Genomic DNA, 19,386 nt, shown 5'->3' on the forward strand with positions numbered 1-19,386 from the left:
CCATCACAGAGCACAGAGCACACAGCGCCCATCGCCCCCTACAGCCCCGCGGTGGCGCTGTGTCAGTATCCCGAGCTGTTCCGCTGGGGCGTGGCCTCAGCCCCTCAGGCCGAAGCGGGGCGGGCTTCTCCCGCGTCGCGGCGCGGTGACGCAGCGGCGTCTGCGCGTGACGTCGCAGCGGCGTTCGTCCTGCTCCCGGTCTCGCCCTCGCCGCCCCTCGGCCTTTCTCCGGCCCGCGACTGCCGCCCGCTGCCGCCATGGCGAACGTGGCCGACACGAAGCTGTACGACATCCTGGGCGTGCCGCCCGGGGCCTCCGATAACGAGCTCAAGAAGGTGCGGCGGAGGAGCGGCGGCCGGCGCCCGGGGATGGCGGGCGGTAGCGCTGCGGGGCGGGGGCGGGCCGGGAGCCGGACGGGGCCCCGCGGGGCGGCGGGTGAGGGACGGTGGGAGGCGAGAGGGACGGGACGGGCCTGGGGGGGTGGGGAGGCGCTGCCCGGAGGCGACGGGGCCGCGCAGGGTCTGACCGCGAGGCCTGAGTTTGCGGGCGGGAAGGGAGAGGCGCCCGGTGCCGCCTCGGCACGGCGGGAGCGCGCAGGCCGCGCCGAGGGGCCGGCCGCACTTCGCCTGAGGGCGGCAGCGGAGCCGGGTAGGCCTCGGGCCGGCCTCGAGCGGCGGGGGAGCCGGGCCGTACCACACACACACCGCCGCCCGGCCCGGCGATCTGAGATCTCCGCGATGGCCGTGGGCGGCCTCCGCCTCCTGCAGCTGTACGCGCCTTAGCGCGGCTCGCGATGGGCGGGGGCTCCACGGGAGGGGTTCGGCGTGAAGCGGCGCAGGGCTGCGGCCGCCCCATTGTCTGCCCCACGTGTGGGCACGGCGGGGTTTCGGTTTGATGGAGTTCGGTCCCTGCCGGGCGGGGAGCATCAAAGCGAGGGAATAAAGAGGTGAGGAGGAAACTTGGGGTCAGGTCATCGGTATAACAACGTACCACAGGCATTTCGGTACGGAGCGTATGAACCATTTCCCCCCCCCTCCCCCATAAAAAAAAAAAAAAAAGGAGAAATTTACCACCGTTTGTATGGGAGGGAGGAAAATTAACAGGCAAGTTTACTAGCAGTGACCTGCTTCCGCTGCTGGGTGGTGCTGCCATGAACAACCACGTTACCCGGCATGCACATGGTGGCTGAATTTGTGCAGGGATAGGCAGTAGCAGTGTTGAAATAGTGTTAGTGGAAGGCGGTAGGAGGCTGGTGAGCACCATCAGGCGCTATTTTTTGCCTTACTAAGGTCTCTTAAGGGTGTTTTCTCTCCCATATGAATGAAGAACTTCCAACATTCTTTTACTCGGTGACCTTTGTATTCGTTGCTATATGTTACACTTGTCATGGAATGTTCCAACTGCCTGTAGCACTCAGTTTGTCCCTCTTATCCTCACTGAGAGGTCACATGGATGCTTCATTAATCAGATATTAAAATATCAGATATGAAAGCAGAGAAAAGCAGGTGCAGAGAAATGGATGATGGCTTCACCAAGAAGCAGGAGGAAAACAGCCTTTAACCAATGGTTAGTTAAACTAACCTATATTAATGCTATTGTAGGTGATTGTGTAGCCTTGATTCTGGATCTGTTTCTCTTTAATTAAAAAGAGGTTGCTTGCTCTGGGGCCGTGATCCTAAGAATTGCTCTAAGCTGCTGCGCTGCTACAGAAGACATGAGCTTTTCCCTTTAACCACCACCACGCAAAATCCTTTCTAGGTGATAAGATGATATGTAGATTTTTCAGTTTTAATTTTTTCATTATTTTAGTGCTTAAATTATAAGGAAAAAATGTTTTTATTACAGAATGTTCAAGTTTGTGGAAGGTTAAGCCTTGTTATTGATGGGTAATTTGTACTATGAGCCCTGTGACTTTTGCTCTTTACTCTTAGTGTATTGTAGTAAATTTTGCTTCTGATATCAATGTTCTGCTTCGTTTTATTAAATTTTTTAAGCTCAGAGTACTTAAAGATAATCAGTAAAGGCTGGTAACTTCAGATAAAGAAAAGGAATGTTACCAGATGTAAAGCTCTCTTAGAGCTGTGATTCCAAAGACAGAATTTAGATGCTCAGCTCTACTCAGATGTCACTTGAGTCATTTCTGTTAACAATAATGGGAATATTGAGAAGAGTTGAGGTGGGGTGAGGGAGATGTTATGGTCAAACACTCACATAGTAGAAAGTCTTGTTACTTGCTTTGATCCTCCAAGGTAGGAACAAAGGTGATGGAGTACTGCTAAAGAAAAGGTTATGGTCCTGAGAACCAAAGCACTGGTCAAAAAAAAAACATATTTAAAATGCTTTGTGACCAGTTCTGTCTGCAGTTTTGGAACAATGAAGTGGTGATTGTTCTGCACATGGAACTCATACTTAGTTCAGCACGAGATTGGATGTTTCATTGTTGGTAGGTAAAGGAAAAAAAAATAAAATGATTTTTCTTGGAATAGTGACTGATAGAGTTGGATGAGAAGCTGAGGCAGCCATTTTGTTGTTAATGTCTTGCTGTGATTGAGGTGATGTAGTCAAATCAGAATTATGTGCGCCATTGATGCATGACTGATTTCAAAACATTCATTTTCTCATTTTTTGTTAGGATTTTCTTTCTTCCTGGAAGACTACTTGAGTTTCTCAGAAAAGTACAGATGACCTAAAATTGGAACTAATTTTATATTTCTTTCAACCAGGCTTATAGAAAGCTGGCCAAGGAGTACCATCCTGATAAGAATCCAAATGCTGGTGACAAAGTAAGACTTGCTTTTATATTTTTTCATTTAAACTCCTGTAGTTTGCTGTTTCAATAGCATCTAAGGGTCTCAATGGTACTGTTGGGGGGTTTGGTGTTGAAGATTATTCAAAATCAGTAAGAACTATGAGAGGGAACCAAGTATTTGTGGAGGGACTTGAAACTGCAGCATAAAACATATTGCATATATGAGAAATTTGGATCAGATATATTGTACTCACAGCAAATAAAAAAAAAAAAGTTAATTAAGTTGACTCAATTGATTATCCCCATCAGGAATTCTCATGTTTTCTTACAAGTGAACAGGGATGACTATGAGAAGATGATGTTTTGTGGACTGACAAGTTAAAGTGCATTTTAAAACAGGAGAACAATTGAGCAACTTTTTAAGTGCCTGACAAGTCTGACAATCTCTGTCATGTATGTAACTTGTTTTTGCCTGTTGGCTACTGCAATAATGTGCATTTTTTACGTGTTAGTAAGATTGTCTTGTGCTAGGCCCAAAAAGCAAGTCAATGGATATCTGCGATAAAATATCATGTTTTAGTATAAAGTAAGATGTAATACAACTATGTCTAAGTCTGCCTTCCTCTCTTAGTAGAAAGGAGGGGTGGAAAAGGTTATGTTGTGTACTATCATCCTAGGGTGTTCATGCTGGGCAGGGAACTGTAGCAAAATTCTCCCTTAGTTACAAATTATCATGCACTGATGTGATTCTGTCCTTCTTCTAGTTCAAAGAAATAAGCTTTGCCTATGAAGTATTGTCAAATCCAGAGAAACGTGAGTTATATGATAGATATGGAGAACAGGGCCTTCGAGAAGGTAGTGGTGGAAGCAGTGGAATGGACGATATTTTCTCCCACATCTTTGGTGGTGGATTATTCAATTTCATGGGTGGTCAGAGTAGAAGTCGTAATGGTAGAAGAAGAGGTGAAGATATGATGCATCCTCTCAAGTAAGTATCTTATTGCTGAAATTAATATACATTTTCAAGTTTTTCTTATCAGTATTCTTCTCTGCTAGCTTAAATTTTGGTGTGCTCCTCAGGTGAGGTTATGCAGTTTGCACCTCCTTTTCAGACCTGTATGTGTCATGTATGGTCCAGAAGGCAGTTATCTTATTTTCAATAAATAGTTAATTATGTAGGTTATCTGATACTTTGATTTGTCTGACTACTAACCTGCAACTAAGCCTTAGTTGATGTTTTTTTCTTGGTTTTGCTTCTGAGTTATGCTTGGAAGTTCTAATGTGAAATTGCATTAAATAAACAAGTATTGCATAATAGCTGGACTCTTAGGAAAGCAGAGGTACTAATGTTAGGCAGCTTTGTTCAAACTTCCTTTAAGGCTGCATCTTTTCTATGGTTGGCAAACCATGCAGAGTCTGGTTGCTTCTGTTTGCTTACTTAGTTTAGCAGCTAGTAGTGTATGCTGTGTTACTAATTTTCTTTAGTTTTGTTTTTGTTTGTATGTGCTAATGCTGGGCAACCTTTTCTAGTTTAATATTCTTGACGTTGAAAATTCTGTCCAGTAATGTGAACTTGGGGTTAATCAACTTCTCTCACTTTACAAAGGTTATTAGAATTTGCTTGTGTATTCAAGGGTGTCTAAAAATGAACAAATGTAAAGAACCATATAGCCTTGGGACTTGTTAGTCCTTCTTTATGCCTCCTCTCCCCCAGTATCCTCTGTTTTCCAATGGAAAGTACAGCAGTAAGTATATATTCTTGTGTATGTATGCAATAAATACCTCGAAGATGATCTAGAGAGAGGAGGGCTTCTCACTTGCTTGGTAGAACCTCTTCGGAAAAGAAAACTAAAATATCAGATGTGACTGTAATGAAACATAACATGCTATGTTTGCTTGCTTCCTATGGAGAAGCCTGACTAATTTGTTTTTGTTTCTGCCAGTTACATCATAGCTTTTCTCTTAAGTGGTGTTCAGGGCTGTGTCTATGTATTCATATGTATGGAACAATTCTTAATGATTCCTTGTGAAAGCCAATGTGGTGCTTTTTAAAAATATCTTGTTTTAACAGCAGATTTAGTCATTATGAAGAACTGTTTTTCTATTACTTGTCCTAGGCAGATATCTTAATTATGTGGAGAACAGATACTGTTAAATGATAACACTGGAGAAAACGCTTTATTTTGCAGAGTCTCTTTAGAAGATTTATATAATGGAAAGACAACTAAACTACAACTTAGCAAGAATGTCCTTTGTAGCGCATGTAATGGGTGAGTTTGTTTCTGCTTCTGAATTCTCTAGTTGCTTTGTTGATATATGATATAATGAAGCATTTTCTGTGTCAGATCTTCATCGGTATTTAACTTACTGGGGTCTTCACTCAGACTGGAAAATAGTTTAATTGTAATTTCATGGGCTTTGAACTAACTGGGGTTTGTATGTGTGTTTGTGTTTGCCAGTAGGGACACCTGACTCATTGGCAGTGCAGTCAGGCATGTTAACCTACTGCTGTAAATATTCTGTCATATGTTTCTGAAAGGCTTGGTTTTAATGCAACTGGTGCTTTCTATTCTAGTCAAGGAGGGAAGGCTGGAGCTGTTCAGAAATGTAATGCTTGTCGGGGTAGAGGTGTACGTATCATGATCAGACAGCTGGCTCCTGGAATGGTTCAGCAGATGCAGTCTGTATGCTCTGACTGCAATGGAGAAGGTAGGCCGGCTCTTCTGTATTCCTCAGTGCGCTTATAAATATGCAATAAAAATATGTAAATATTTATCTTGTGTGTTTGGAAGAACTGCTGCATAGCTTCTGTCATACAGTGAAAGGCATCTCATCTAGGAGAGCTTTTCCCTCGTGTGGTCAGTTAGGTGTCTGGTCCCAGTGTGGAGAAGTCATTTTAATTAGAGCAGCAACACCATTGTATGTCTGGAGTGCAGAAAACAACCTGGAAACTTGAGTAATGGGGATTAATTCTGGTGTTTGTTTTTTTTTGTGTGTGTTACTTGGTGGTGGTGGTGGTTTCTGTTTATTTTGTTTTTTAAAGACTTAGATGTGAATTTTACTTGTTGCTTTTACTCTTCTATTAAAAAGACCAACATCTGGGGGGGAGAGGGGAGGAGGGTTAAAAGCCTTTATTTATTTAATTTTGCAGTCTTATTCTCTAAGAACAGCTTTATGTTAAAACTGAAGTTGGACTTAAAAAAAAAAAAAAAAAAATTACTAAGATACCCTTTGCTGAATTGGTTGTTTGACCGTCATGCGATATGTGCTTTGTGTGAATTCTTTCTGAATGTTAGGCAATTTGCAGAGCAGTGATGCAGCCTTTTAGATAGCTTTGTTTATGACAATACCTGAAATTACAAAGGGCTGTATTTCATTGAAATATTTTACAAATGATATTTCTGAACATCTTGTTTTCACCATTCGAGTACATCATTTCAGCTGGGTAGAACAGAGAATTTAAGCTGTTCTGTATAATTATCCTTCAGTTTGCTGGAGGATGTACTTGTGTTGCTAGAGGTGACAAACAGTGTGAAAAACTATTCACTGTCAGAGCAGTATAGAAGTGGAATCTTATGTGCCAGGCTATTTTAGATAATTTCTGTCTTGTATGAAGCCAGTTTGACCAGCTGTCTTCTCTTCAATGTATGTAAATCTCAAGTTTTGCTGACTATATTTATATGATACTTCAGAGCTGTGGTAAAATACTGCAAAATGGGACTCCCTCAGTAATCCTCCTTTCACTGATGTTAACAGAACAGAACTAAGTTTCCAAAATTCAGTTTAGTAGTTTGAAATTAGTACTGTAACTTTTAAGAGAGAGTGGATGCTTATGTTTGGTTTTAGGTTTACTCCTCGTTTATAATGATTATCTTGCATTTTAGCAAAGAACTTAAAAATCGGTGTTTTTTTATTTTTAAATTTATTTTAAAGAGAAATTGAATGGTAAGGATACCGGAGTTCAATTTGGACCTAAGGAGCAATGCAAGCTGCAAACCTCATCTTTTGTTTTGTCTTCCTTGTCCAAAATCTTCTTTTAAAGATTCCTGAAAAGGCAGCTTGGAAACTTGCATATTTATATACAAAAAGATATATGTATCTTTGTGTTACCTTTTTGTTCATTCTTTCCCATCTCCTAAGTACAGTAAGTAGAGCCTGGCTTTCTCCTTGTCAAAATGCGTAAAGCAACATCTAAATGACTGGTTCTGTTGTGTATGTTATTCAACTTACTTTAAAACAGCTTGTTTCCCCTTTCAGAATGGTGTACAATTATGTGTAAATCTCTGAACTCAAAACTTGTGTCTTTAGGTGAAGTAATTAATGAAAAAGACCGCTGTAAAAAATGTGAAGGGAAAAAGGTGATCAAAGAGGTAAAAATACTTGAAGTCCATGTAGACAAAGGCATGAAACATGGGCAAAGAATTACATTCAGTGGAGAAGCAGATCAAGCTCCAGGTGTGGAACCAGGCGATATTGTCCTCTTACTCCAAGAAAAGGAGAATGAGGTAATACTTTTGAGTTTATATTAAATTGCATTTAAAATATAATCTTTTAATATTTTAGTGATGTAAATGGCTGCTCGGTTTGAAGTAACTCATGTAGTTGCACCTAAGTTATTACCAGCTTTAAGTATCTGGTAATTCGTAAGCTTTTCAATGCTGTGGACTGCTATTTTGTCAAGGCTTATGTATAGCCTTATTCTTCTTCTGTAATACTGCGTGAAACCCAGCATCACAGTTACTTGATTCTTGGTTTCTTTTTGATAAGGGAGAACACTGTATGCATACAAAACAAATGCACGTACCAGCATGACAATCCATATGGTAGATATCATTTCTATCTCAGTCTTATAATGGTTTTACAGCATTAACTATTTGGTTTTACAGCATTAACTATTCTGAAAAATACTGAAACCCTGTGTCCTACTGAGAAGAACTAGACTGATAGTCGAGATTTTATGTTCTTAAAATCTCCTTTGAAGTAGGAAAGGAGGTGGAAGAAGTAATGCTTTTGGCAGCCTACCAGCAGACAAACTCGTGTGTATTCTGGTGAAAAATCCAAAGTGCTGTGGCTGAAAGATCTCTTAAGATGGCTGCGGACTAATTGATCGAAACCTTGCCCCATAGCTAACTAGCTGAAGGAGATGGGAGCAGCTACAATAAATGTTGAGAAACCAAAATGTGATTTCTGTAGCATGGTGTAGAGGAAGTAGTGTCAAACAGTCCTGAAATTTTTGTTTATAGCCTAATTTTTGTGAAAGGTCTTGGGGAACACGGCTGCTTTATGGGCTACCTTTTATGTAATTTGAACCTAATGCTTTGGGATGTTGTGTGGTTTGTATTATCTTGTATGACATGTTTGTAATGCACAGACTTCCACAGTATGTTGGTAGGTCTGACATGAAGTTTTAGGAACAGAAATAAGCTCTAAATAATTAGTTTTGTGAGGATATGGTTGTAGTACTAGAAAAGATACCTCCTGTTTCTGTTTTTCAGGTGTTCCAAAGGGATGGGAATGATTTGCATATGACGCACAAGATAGGACTTGTTGAAGCACTGTGTGGATTCCAGTTCACATTTAAGCACCTCGATGGGCGTCAAATTGTGGTTAAATATCCTCCTGGAAAAGTAATTGAACCAGGTAAGCTTGAGGAGATAAGGACTCCTTTGACCATGCTTTCACCTGAACCTTGGCTAGAGAATTGGGTAGGGCAAGATTTTCCTAAAGTAGCATTTCTTATTTCTTACTGTTACAGGCTGTGTCCGTGTAGTCAGAGGTGAAGGAATGCCACAGTATCGCAATCCTTTTGAGAAGGGGGATCTTTACATTAAATTTGACGTTCAGTTTCCTGAAAATAACTGGATTAGCCCAGAGAAGCTTTCAGTAAGTAGTCTTTCAAGCATGAATTTGGTAGTCTACTGGACGGTGTATGCAAGGTGCTTGTGTGTTAGCTTCCCGTTCTTGCCTCCAATTCTTGCTTTGCAATGCCTAAGTTTGAATAAATTGTTCTATTAACACTGTTTATAGCAGCATATGATTTGGAAATATGTATTGAAATATAGGTTTCTGGTACCTGTTTTTAAAAGTTGTGTGGATTTTTAGTAGATGGGAACAGGAGGAAGAATCTTCCTGTGACCATGTAATAAGTCTTCAGAGTGCAACTATATTTACTGGTTGCACATTAGTTGATAATGTGTGGAGCTTTTTCCTTATTAATGTGTCTTCCAGTTAATGCAGATACTTTGGTTACTCTTAAATGAGTTGTGCACTCCAGGGCTTATGCCAGTTTAGGCTTCCAAAGCAAACTTGCTCTGAGGAGGAGTCATGAAGCTGTGGGGAAAGTCATCGCTTTATGTAGATAAAGTTGGAGATACGGTACTGAATGCACTTCTTTTTTCGGGGCAGGAACTTGAAGATCTTCTGCCTGCTAGACCAGAATTTCCTAATGTAATTGGTGATGCAGAAGAGGTAGATCTTCAAGAATTTGATACCACTCGTGGTTCAGGTGGTGGCCAGAGACGTGAAGCTTATAATGATAGTTCTGATGAAGAAAGCAGCCATCATGGACCTGGGGTACAGTGTGCCCATCAGTAAACATTTGTCTAAAAAGTTGCACAAGGATTTTTCTTTCAAATTTTGCCTGACTTGTTTTCAACAATCCAACTGGATTGTATAAGTAATCCAGATGAACCAATGGACATCTATTGCTGTATGTGTAACTTTTAAATTGGTCTATAGTATCTACAGAGTGTAATTTAAACTAACCACAAAGCTTACATCTTCATTTTGACTGTGTAGCAGAATAAAGCACTTGAAAGGAAGACGAGACTCCTTTTCACATGGGTTTTAAGTTTGTCCTCGTATCTGTGCTTGATTTTTACCAGTTTTGTGTAGATTTTAAGTTTCATATTTTAAATTCAAATTCTACATTGTAAAGTTTGTGTACAATTTGTCCTGAGGCTTGGTATTTGGCTGCACCTGCATAAGCTGCTACAAGTAGAATAAAGAATTTCATAGCCTGTATCTGTCATCTAGATGCATGGTAAATGGGCTTTGCACATAATGGGTTTAGAGCTGACTGGGAACAATGGAAGACTAAATTAGAAGTGGTTGTAAGTTTTTTCTACCATCTTGTGAACGGTTTCTGAAATAAATAAAAGCAGTTGGTGTATAATATTTCTTTCTGCCTTGTAACTTTTACTTTTGCAGTGGTTCTGACCATGTTGTGTACCAACTGACTATAGAGAGGTGGACACTTAAAAGCACAGGGAGGCTGAAGCTGCTTTAAGACCAGCTTGCAGTTTAAGAACTGTGTGCTGTGTATAAATGTTTTCTTGAGCAGCAGTACAGCTATTTAGGTAGGGGAAGGCCACAGCCATGTCCCCTTTCTTTAGAGAAAGTACAAAGGTTTTAGACTGCCATCAAGAAGTTACAAACATCTGCAATGAAGATGATTAAATCCCATGCTAAGTGTCTTACAAATAAATAAACATGCCTGGCAATTTGCAATTGCATTAATGCAGTTTGTAAAGAGATGGAGATTAGCATTTTACTTGACAAATATTTCTGACCTCAAAACATACTAAATGTTGTCAATTTTATTAGTTTTTCAGTTGTTTTTTTTTTCCCTAACAATTAAGACCTTTTATTTTCCCACTTTCAGTCCTATTCCTTTTTATATGCACTTAATTGGCGAAAAAAAGAGACCTTAAATAGTTACCAGGTAGAGCTATCTTATTTTGTCAGTTAGAGAACTGTGTATGAGTTGCTGTTCACCAGTTTGTTATAGTGTAGTTCCTCTCCCCCATTGAGTAGAAGTTGAAATACATTCTTTTCTTTATAAATCTCGAGTGTGACTTTAATAACTTGTCAGGTAATTGTTGACTTCTTATCCGTGAGTGAGGTGGGAGATGCTCCAAAGCTTTCTGTGTACTTGGGTAGGTGATGTCATAAGAGCATTGCTAAATGTGGATTTTAAACTGAAGCAAAAATAAACACTGTTTGGCTGGTACTTCAGTATTGATTTATACTGTGCAAGTCATCTGGTGAAGCTTTGTTTGTTTTCACTTAAAAAAACAAACTTCAGTCATAGTTACATAGTGATCCTTCTGATGTGCTTCACCAAGAAGTCCATCATATCAAGCTGTAGTGTTTAATAACTGATGTGCTTGTCTGATGCTTTTAAGTACTAATATTCAGATTTACCTCTGAACAAGTGGAGGATGTACCCTAAATTTGTGTTTCTCAGGGTGTTTGGTTTGTTTTTTTTTGTTTTTTGGTGGAGTGGGGATTGAGAGTAGGAGGAGGAATCAATCCACTGTAACTTCTGAGCATATTGAAGTGAAGGGGGAAGGTTTAGATTTGATCATTGTGTTGTACAAATTAATCAAGATCTGTTTATTTAACTTAGGCTTCTGTCAGCAGAATCCTACTATTATTTCCAGAATTGCCTTTGTTATATATATCATTTCGTACAGTTTTAGTGTAGTAGAAGTCATACATAAATATGAAACCTATCCAGTCTTGACTTCAGTACTGAACTTGGAAGTGATATAATACTGCAGCAAGTAATGTTGTTCAGTTTACTGCTAAACTTTATTGCTTTACTGTAACTACTGATACTTTAAATAGGCCATTGTCCTTGTCCTACAAAAAATGAAAGAAGCATTAGTTGTGTGTAAACAGTGCATTGTGATATGTAGGTCAGAGGTAGTAATATAGTTATTGAGTCTTTGCTGTGCTTCCTACCTTGGTGAGAAAACTATCAGTTGATTAAGAGAGGTCGTGCATCACTGAAGAAGTGCACAGCTTGTGAGTTTGGCCAGTGTCAGGGCCCAGAAACACTTCCTAGCTCTTAACAGCCTTTCTTACACACATTCAGGTTTCAGTACTGCCTTGCAATGGTATATGCATTAGTGTAGTGTACGAGGGAACAGTTAAATCAATCATGTTGAAATACCAGTTTGTCTTCAGGAATCAAAACTGATAACAAGTTAATGAGTTTCATATCAACTTAGGTTAATTCAGATAAATTTAGTTGTAACTGGGTAGTATAATGACTGACTAATAAATGTCAAATGGTTCCTACAAGTCTTAAAACTATTATTTGAAAAAAAAATAAAGGCACATCTATTTTCTTTTTATCAAGTGAAAATATTATTCTTAAATAAGTTAGGCTGAACTTCATGTTCTTGACCAGTTTTGTATCCCTTGTCTAGAAAGTGCTCTTTCTCCAGCTGAAACTTGTGACTTAAAAAAAAAAAGTGAAATAAGGGTTAAAAGTTTGTGGAGACAGAAGAAAGCTTGTTAGAAGCTACAATTGCTTAAACTGTGCTTAAAGTTTTAAAGTGCAAGTCCTCCCTGCTGTCATATCACAGTGAGAACACTGAAATCACTCCTAGCAGACTAAAAGCCAGGTGGATCTTCAAGTTAAAAGATGACCTTCATCGCTTAAGCTTTTCTTTAACTTGATAAAGTTACCCAAAGCCTTTCCTAGCAGAGGAAATCTGAGTTGCGAGTTACATAACAGCATAAGACTGGAAATAATTTAGTTCATTTCTGTGTTAGATTTATATCTGTGTTACCAGAAATATCTTCAAGTTCTCTTGAATTTAAAAACTTGCATGTCAGCTTAAGGCCTAAATAAAATCTCTAGAGACGCCATTGGGGAATACCGAATATGAACACTAACAGCAAGCCAACAGTGAAGTAATCATTCTTCCATGCATTCCAGAAACAATGTGAACTGTAATATTAAGTAACTTCCTACTTCTAGTTGTGTAGAAATAGCAGTTCGACCTTAAATCTTGTTTGCTACGTGAAGGTATTATTTTTCCTTTTACTGTGAACTGAGTTAAAATGCCAGCTATAGGCTTGTAAAAAGTTGGGAAAGTAAAAAGGTTTTCTTTGGCATTTGTGTCCTTTACAGAAATAAGGAAAATGCAATACATAAATTTTAAGCTTTTATGTAAAAAAATATTTATTTGGCAGTACACAGCTTTATTAAGACATGGTAGATATTCTCTGAATGCTTTAGAGGAGGAAGAGCAGTCATGAATATTCTGTTGTCACAGGACAGTTCAGTTAACTTGATTTAGCAGTAGCCTTTCCATATAATACAGTCAGCTCACTCTATGGATGAAGAAAATTCATTTTAGTTCAAGCTACCAAGCAGAGCTTAAAAGAAAGATCAGATGCTGATGATGTAGTAAGTACATCCCTGCTCTCTGCTAACACAGACAGATATGCTGTTACAAAATTTGATTTCCACACCTTTATCATAATTTATACCAACTACATTCAATTACTTCCACCTACAAGACTTATGTGATTAACATCACTCCTTGTCTAGAAGGAGTTGCCACTGATTGATTCATCCAGAAGCTCTGGGTATGATTGACTCTAGCAATAATGGACTATGCGCTACAAAGTCCTGTTCAGCTTTATTCTCCTTCAAAACAATTTACTTCCTTGAACCAGAAGTAATGTAGTTAATGTTCAAATACAGTAGAGAATTAACAGTAGTTCTCACTCAAAAATGGACAAAGAACAACAAATCTTAACAAGAACTGAAGCTTAGCTGGAACTGTAGGCTTTTGTGAATGGGATAAAGTCCAGTTTGCACACTGGACAATCTAGAAGGAGAAAGCTTATGCTTCTGTTCTTTTTCAGACAACTATACATGTTTCTTTAAGTATTCTTCTACACATTTATCTGTGTACAGCAGTTGTCCCCTCCCTGTTCCTCCTTCACCCTTTCTCCTTCCAACTCCTGCCAGCCAGCTTAGTCTTAACCTCAGAAGAGATACACAATTAGAATTAGCATGCAGAACATTTAACTCACATGAAAATGTAGGACTACGTGTTGGAATACAAATCTACATACGAGTTTATGTGCAGGTCTCCTGGTTTAAGCTTACCGCTAGGTTATGAATGTGCTGTACTGTATCTTGATTGAGTAGTTGAACATCAATGTTACGGAGGTCTCCACCAGCCATACAGAGTGTCTAAAAACATGAGAAGAAACAGTTTTAAAAACTATTCTGAACATTATTTGTGCTTTCAGCTTCTCTGAAAACCTGCTATACTGCAAAACATTACTGATTGTTCTTCCATTTGTTTAGCAGCTCACATAGGGACAGCAAGAGCTGTCTGTATTAGACTATTCGCAGTTGAACTACTGTAAGTATTTCAGAATATTTTTCTTTTTCAAAGGAAGTTTGATACCTGTCCATCAGCCAAGGGAATGTTTACAAATGGGACTGTTTTATTTTGGGGTACTGATTTACTTCTTAGTGTCATGCCTTGAACTCTTTCGCTGGTAGGTACAGTTCTTGAGACAGCTTGTTGTAGTCCAGCACTAGAATACAAGTAAAATGTTAATGTAACATTAGCATCGTATATTCTGCAGATTTTCTGTGTGTGAAGCTTCTACACATTGTACCAAACATACCAAAGATAAAGGCTGCTTTGTTTACCTTTTCCAGTGCTGCCAGAGGACTGCAGGAAATCTAACTCACAGCAACATCTACTAGCACTACTAGGTAATATTTTTTGACTCTCAAACTGCAGCAACTTTTTATGCCTGTGTTACAGGGCAGTGAGCAGGCTGACATTTGCTCCTCTCAGTATCAAGAAAACTCCCTCATCTGAACCGTGACAGAACAGTTTTGGAAAGAGAAAACTGTGCCTTGGGGCTTAAGATAAGACTTGCACTGTATCTGTCCCCTTCAGAGGGAGATAGCAGGACATTCTGAAGCTGCTACCTCTTGGAGGTACAGGGAATGCTCTATGTATAGAATTCCTTCATTTTTATTTTTTTTAAGACAGGATTTGGACATTCTCTAAGTAATTAAGGCTCTGACATTTGTAATAAGCCAAACTAAGTGAGGTTGGTTTCATAACCCAGTCAGTTATCAGGATCTTACATTTTTCCCTCCTCTCTTCTCCCTACCCTTACACATTTCAGCTGTTGACTTCTGCCAGAACTCAACTGTTGCTTATGGAAAACGATAACTGAAAATCTAAACTGTAACATGGAGCTTAAACTGTAAACTGTACCTTAAACAACAGGGGAAGGGAGCAGAATTTAGACTCCAATGGTGTTTGTTGAGGTTTTTGTTTTTTTAAAGCAAAGAAACAAACTGGCTTAGTTATGACACAGCACCTGAACCTCCATGAAAACATATGCTAACACCCACGCTCAAAGCAGGAGGTGTGACTGGTTCACACCCCCACTACCAAACTCAGTGGCAAACTATGAAGACCCATTAAATCTAGGTTGACATGCAGTGTCTTGGTGTTCCTTACCTTTTTGATACTTTTGGCGTGGCTTTGAAATTTGTGGCACTGCAGTCAGAGGCAAAAGACTTAACAGCTTCATTTACACTTGTGGAAGAGTAAACAGACCTAAAAAAATAGAAGTAGTAGCAATTTGTTTTAATTGCCCCCCTCATCTACTTCTATTGTAAAAGTTCCAGCTTAGATGAAAATGGATGGTGAATTAGAGAATGTTTTAAGTGTTCTGTAACATATGTAGTTTATATACAATGAAGAAGCCCTCAAATAGATTCTGTACTATGCTGGAACCTGACATGACAGGGGAACGAAAGGTTTAGTCACATTAGTAGACAAGGGACAGCTGCAATACCTGATGTGGGGGTAATTAAGGCATCATCCCCAGCTTTGTTTCCATGTACAGAGGTTATCTTGGGAAGTTGCTTTTGCAGCAGGATTTCATTTTGCTAGTTCAGCTCTCAGGACATTTGTTACGTATGACTGACCTGAATCCAGAGAACAGTCTTTTTTATTTTTGACTTCTTTTAAATTTCTGGGCTTTAACTTGGTTCACTGAAATTTTGATGACAGAATTTACCTCTGCTCTTGCCACTCTTTTCCCACTCATATTTTGAGGACTAAAGGCATAATTTTGGCCTACTGTTACTGCACCTGAATAAATGTGGCCTTCAAAGCCTTCAAAGCCAGGCTTGTCAGGCACAGCAACCTCCTGTAGTTTGATTTCATCAAGACAGAAACTCAAAAATCCCAATTCAGGAACATAATTATATGTGGCCAACACTTTGAGTTCTTTTAGGCGTGTTAAACACTGATGTTATTTCAGTTGCTTTTCTCTGAATACAATTTGAACGTACCCAAATAGGTACCAGTGGATTCAGGTATGGATTCAGGTACGTACACTGGAACAGAAGCACCTCAGAAAATTTTTTCATGCAGATATACCCACTGATTTTTATTCATTTATTTTAATTCATTAGATTTTATGGTGAGGCTTAAATATGCTAAGTAGCACAAAGGTGTTTTCATAAGCATCTATTTCACTGCTAATGATAACTTCCTTCCTGCTACGTCTAAGGGCAAAATTATTACACAACAGTTCATTACCCATAATAAGAAGCAAAGACATTTCCCTTATGTGCTGTCTTTCATGAAGCAATGTTTGGTAGTCTGTGCTGATAACATTCAGAACTGTGCGCCATTTGGTGAGTGATGGGAGAACTGCATTTTTCTGTCAGCTTTTTTGTTAAAGGTTCACATTGCCGCAGTACATCTGATACAGGTTATGGAAGGCATCTTAATCAGAGCTTTTATAAGGCTCAAATTTCAGCTGCTTTATTTAAGAGCGATTCTGTGCAGGGTTTACCAGTTTAAGTATGTTATATATCAAAAGTCAGGCTTACCTTGAAAGACTGTGCAGCTTGCTGTTTAAACCAGAGCTCAATGAAACCAGCGACTTTGATTTGGTTACCTGAAAACACACAGCAGACTGCAGTTAACAGAAGTGACATTTTAAGGCAACATGATAAATATGATAGTTACTTTGAGGAAAAAAATACTGTAAGAATTCCCTGTTCAAACAGAACAGTTACCCCCGCCCAGTGCTATTTATTGTTTTATGTATTTTAGAAACTGCAAATAGACTTTTTGAAGTTTTCTGATGTCAGCCTGTACTGAACTTCATTATGAACAAACATAAGCAGCAGCTTTCCTAACATACACCTCTCCCACACGTAGCCCTCCTGTAATTAAGACCTGTAACTCCACATACAATTTTTGTCTTGGTTGAGTCATCTTGGCACACAGCGTTTGGCTGAGGTACTGCATTGCACAGGACTAATGGACACAGCAGGGTTCACAGCAGGTCAGAACCGATTCAACTCTGACACTGTTTGTTTAGTATACACTTACCTTTTTAGGTATTTTCTTTGCAGATGTATACTTGGCATCTTCATATTCAACAATTGTAGTTACCTTAACTAGAAATACATTTGAAAGAAAAGAAGTCTCACAAAAAGCATAAACCACTTAAAACCCTTTTGTTTGACAGCGATTAACCCACCCATAGTTACGTATCAGTTCTGCTGTGTGATGATCACTCACCTGGGGCAGAGTTCAAAGCAAACTGTTTGTCACAGACAAGGTGACACATCAAATAGTTCAAAGGCCCTAGATAACCCTTTAACTCCCAGATAAAACAGAACTACATTTAAGTAATAACATCACTTTTATGGCATAGTTTGGACTATAAAGACGAACGTTATATTCTTTACAAACCTTAGAGGACAGGAAGTCAAAGCATAATCTGTAACACTCTGAGCTCTTCTGTTATACATAGAGCACCGATAAGTCTCTCAGATCCCTCTCCTCTCACTGTTTCCAGTGATAAATCTAAAGGGCAGGAACTCTTATCTCATGTTTTGGAGCACTGGAACAGCAGCACAGCACATGATCCTTGTACTTTTAGTTATGCCCTTCCCTCTGAAATTCCCAAGGCTTAATGTTCACTTTGCAAACATGCTGCTCAAACCACAACAAAATTTAAGAGCAAAGCTACATAACAGAGCTGCTTGCCTTTTTTGCTGTTGGTCCTTGTCACTTTTGGGTTTGGTAAATCTTCTAGAGCACAGTCGGTCTGCAAGACATTTATCCAAAGAGATCAAGTCAGCATTTTATGTTCAACAGATACAAAAAGCAATCTTACAAAAAGCAGTAAATCAAAAGGGCGTGGAAGAATGTGACAGAAATGGCTGAAGAACACTTTATTTTTCAGAAGCAGCTGTACTTCTCCCTGCAGCTGACCATACATCTTTAATGCTCATAATTGCACCATGGCTGTCTAGCCTTTTTATGTCTTCTGTTTAAACAGGCAGATAAACAAAGACATTTGTCTGAAATCTTTACAGCAGAAAGGAAAAGTTTCTGGTCTGTAAGCTGTGATAAAGGTAAGAATACACACCGCTGCTGCAGCAAGGGCCACTTCCTCCCCTTCTTGCAAATCTGTGACATAAGAAAGCACAGCTTGTTTACATACTGTTGCTTGCATCATTATTATCTTCAGGTTCTTATCTTACTGAGTATGAAAATGAGCATGTAATTCAGAATTGCAGTTGCCTAAATAGTTCACCTCAGCTAGCAAATCCCTTAGGACAGCCAGTGTGCACAGCAATGATAAAGAAACATCTTGGGCCATTTCAGTATGTTTCATCCATAGAAGAACAGTAAATTTAGCAGACAGCACACAGCCTGAATTAGAAGCAAAGCTCTGCGCTGCTGGAAGCCAATGCTTTTGGGTAGCAGTTTCCAAGGAAGGCATCAAACACACCTTCTGCAAAGGCTTACAGTCAACTCCAGATCTCAGAGTCTTCAGTTTGATTTTGTCTGCATCCCTTTGCTCACCAATGTTAAACGCTGCGTTCACACTTACTAAGCAAGTCCTTCCTTTTCATCTTTCTGATGGCAGTCGGCATCTTCAGCAGTTCCACCATGAACGCTTTCTCAGCCATTTGCAAGAGCAAATCGAGTTCTTTCTTCATTTCCCGGACGCTTTCCTTGGCTGGAAACAAACCGGCTCTTTATCCCCACACGCGTTACCCGCCTCCACAGTCAGCCCCGAGTTGTGGCACTTCCATCCCACCGGCCCAAGGCCGCTCCCGCCCCAACACCCGCCACAGCCTCACGGGACGCGGCGCCCCGGGCCGGGCCCCTTCATGACAGGCAGTACCGGTACCGGTACCTCAGGCAGCCCGGCGGGTGCCGGCCGGCCCTACCCTGCTGGTCGAAGTCGCTGAGGAAGAGCGCGATGCGCTGATCCTTCTTCTCCTGAGAAACGGCCCCGCGGTCGCGCTCCACGCCCGAGTCGGTGCTGCGCCGCTTGGCCGGGGCCTTCCTCGGGGGCATGGCTGCCACCTCGCGCCACGGACTCGCCCCTTCCGCCCGGAGGTTTTTGTACGAGCGGGGGCTTCTCCCCCCTCTTCTTTTCTCTTCCCTCCTCCGCCTCCTCTCCCGGCGCCGGCCGGTCACACCCCCGGGATGCGTGAATCGCCTGAAGGCGGCGCTGCCGACCGGCTTCAGAACCGGCTGCAGAACCAGCTTCCAGCCTTCGGGTGAGTGCGGGCCGAGCCGCAGGGTGAGTCGGAGCGTGCGGTAACACACGGCATTCGTTAAGGAGCGCTGTCAGCGTGAAGTGCCCCGTCCTTGGAGGTCCAAGGTCCAAGACCAGGTTGGACGGGGCCCTGGGCAACCTGATGTAGTAAAGGTGTATGTTTGGTGGCCCTGCCAGGCAGGGGGGTGGAACTACATGATCCTTGAGGTCCCTTCCAACCCGGGTCGTTCTGTGATCCG

General features: G+C 40.6%; 2 protein-coding genes across 2 annotated transcripts; one reads left to right on the forward strand and one right to left on the reverse strand.

Moving 5' to 3' along the window:
- The first annotated feature begins 136 nt into the window (after positions 1-136).
- DNAJA2 (DnaJ heat shock protein family (Hsp40) member A2) lies at positions 137-9,925 on the forward strand. Its single transcript, XM_015873972.1, has 9 exons — positions 137-335; positions 2,724-2,783; positions 3,514-3,737; positions 4,939-5,019; positions 5,325-5,458; positions 7,058-7,254; positions 8,245-8,389; positions 8,505-8,632; positions 9,155-9,925. The coding sequence occupies exons 1-9, from the start codon at positions 258-260 to the stop codon at positions 9,341-9,343; spliced, it is 1,236 nt and encodes a 411-aa protein (XP_015729458.1). The 5' UTR covers positions 137-257; the 3' UTR covers positions 9,344-9,925.
- Positions 9,926-12,702: 2,777 nt separating this feature from the next.
- Positions 12,703-19,068, reverse strand: LOC107319279 (borealin-2). The gene is made up of 10 exons (XM_015873973.2): positions 18,813-19,068; positions 18,470-18,598; positions 18,002-18,042; positions 17,617-17,677; positions 16,954-17,021; positions 16,446-16,513; positions 15,058-15,156; positions 13,975-14,107; positions 13,668-13,754; positions 12,703-12,880 (listed from the first exon to the last, which is right to left on the reverse strand). Exons 1-10 carry the CDS (start codon positions 18,940-18,942, stop codon positions 12,833-12,835), a joined length of 864 nt encoding a protein of 287 aa, XP_015729459.1. The 5' UTR covers positions 18,943-19,068; the 3' UTR covers positions 12,703-12,832.
- Positions 19,069-19,386: the final 318 nt, after the last annotated feature.

This window comes from Coturnix japonica, chromosome 11, assembly GCF_001577835.2.
Source record: "Coturnix japonica isolate 7356 chromosome 11, Coturnix japonica 2.1, whole genome shotgun sequence".
Taxonomy (NCBI): domain Eukaryota; kingdom Metazoa; phylum Chordata; class Aves; order Galliformes; family Phasianidae; genus Coturnix; species Coturnix japonica.

Excerpts from the sequence above, each read along its gene's own strand:
- DNAJA2 (XM_015873972.1), top strand. The coding sequence starts at position 258 with ATGGCGAACGTGGCCGACACGAAGCTGTACGACATCCTGGGCGTGCCG. Across the intron at positions 336-2,723 it reads CCGATAACGAGCTCAAGAAG|GCTTATAGAAAGCTGGCCAA; the intron begins GTGCGGCGGAGG and ends TCTTTCAACCAG. Across the intron at positions 7,255-8,244 it reads TCCAAGAAAAGGAGAATGAG|GTGTTCCAAAGGGATGGGAA; the intron begins GTAATACTTTTG and ends TCTGTTTTTCAG.
- LOC107319279 (XM_015873973.2), bottom strand. The coding sequence starts at position 18,942 with ATGCCCCCGAGGAAGGCCCCGGCCAAGCGGCGCAGCACCGACTCGGGC. Across the intron at positions 16,514-16,953 it reads CAAAGAAAATACCTAAAAAG|GTAACCAAATCAAAGTCGCT; the intron begins GTAAGTGTATAC and ends GTGTGTTTTCAG. Across the intron at positions 13,755-13,974 it reads TTCCCTTGGCTGATGGACAG|ACACTCTGTATGGCTGGTGG; the intron begins GTATCAAACTTC and ends TCATGTTTTTAG.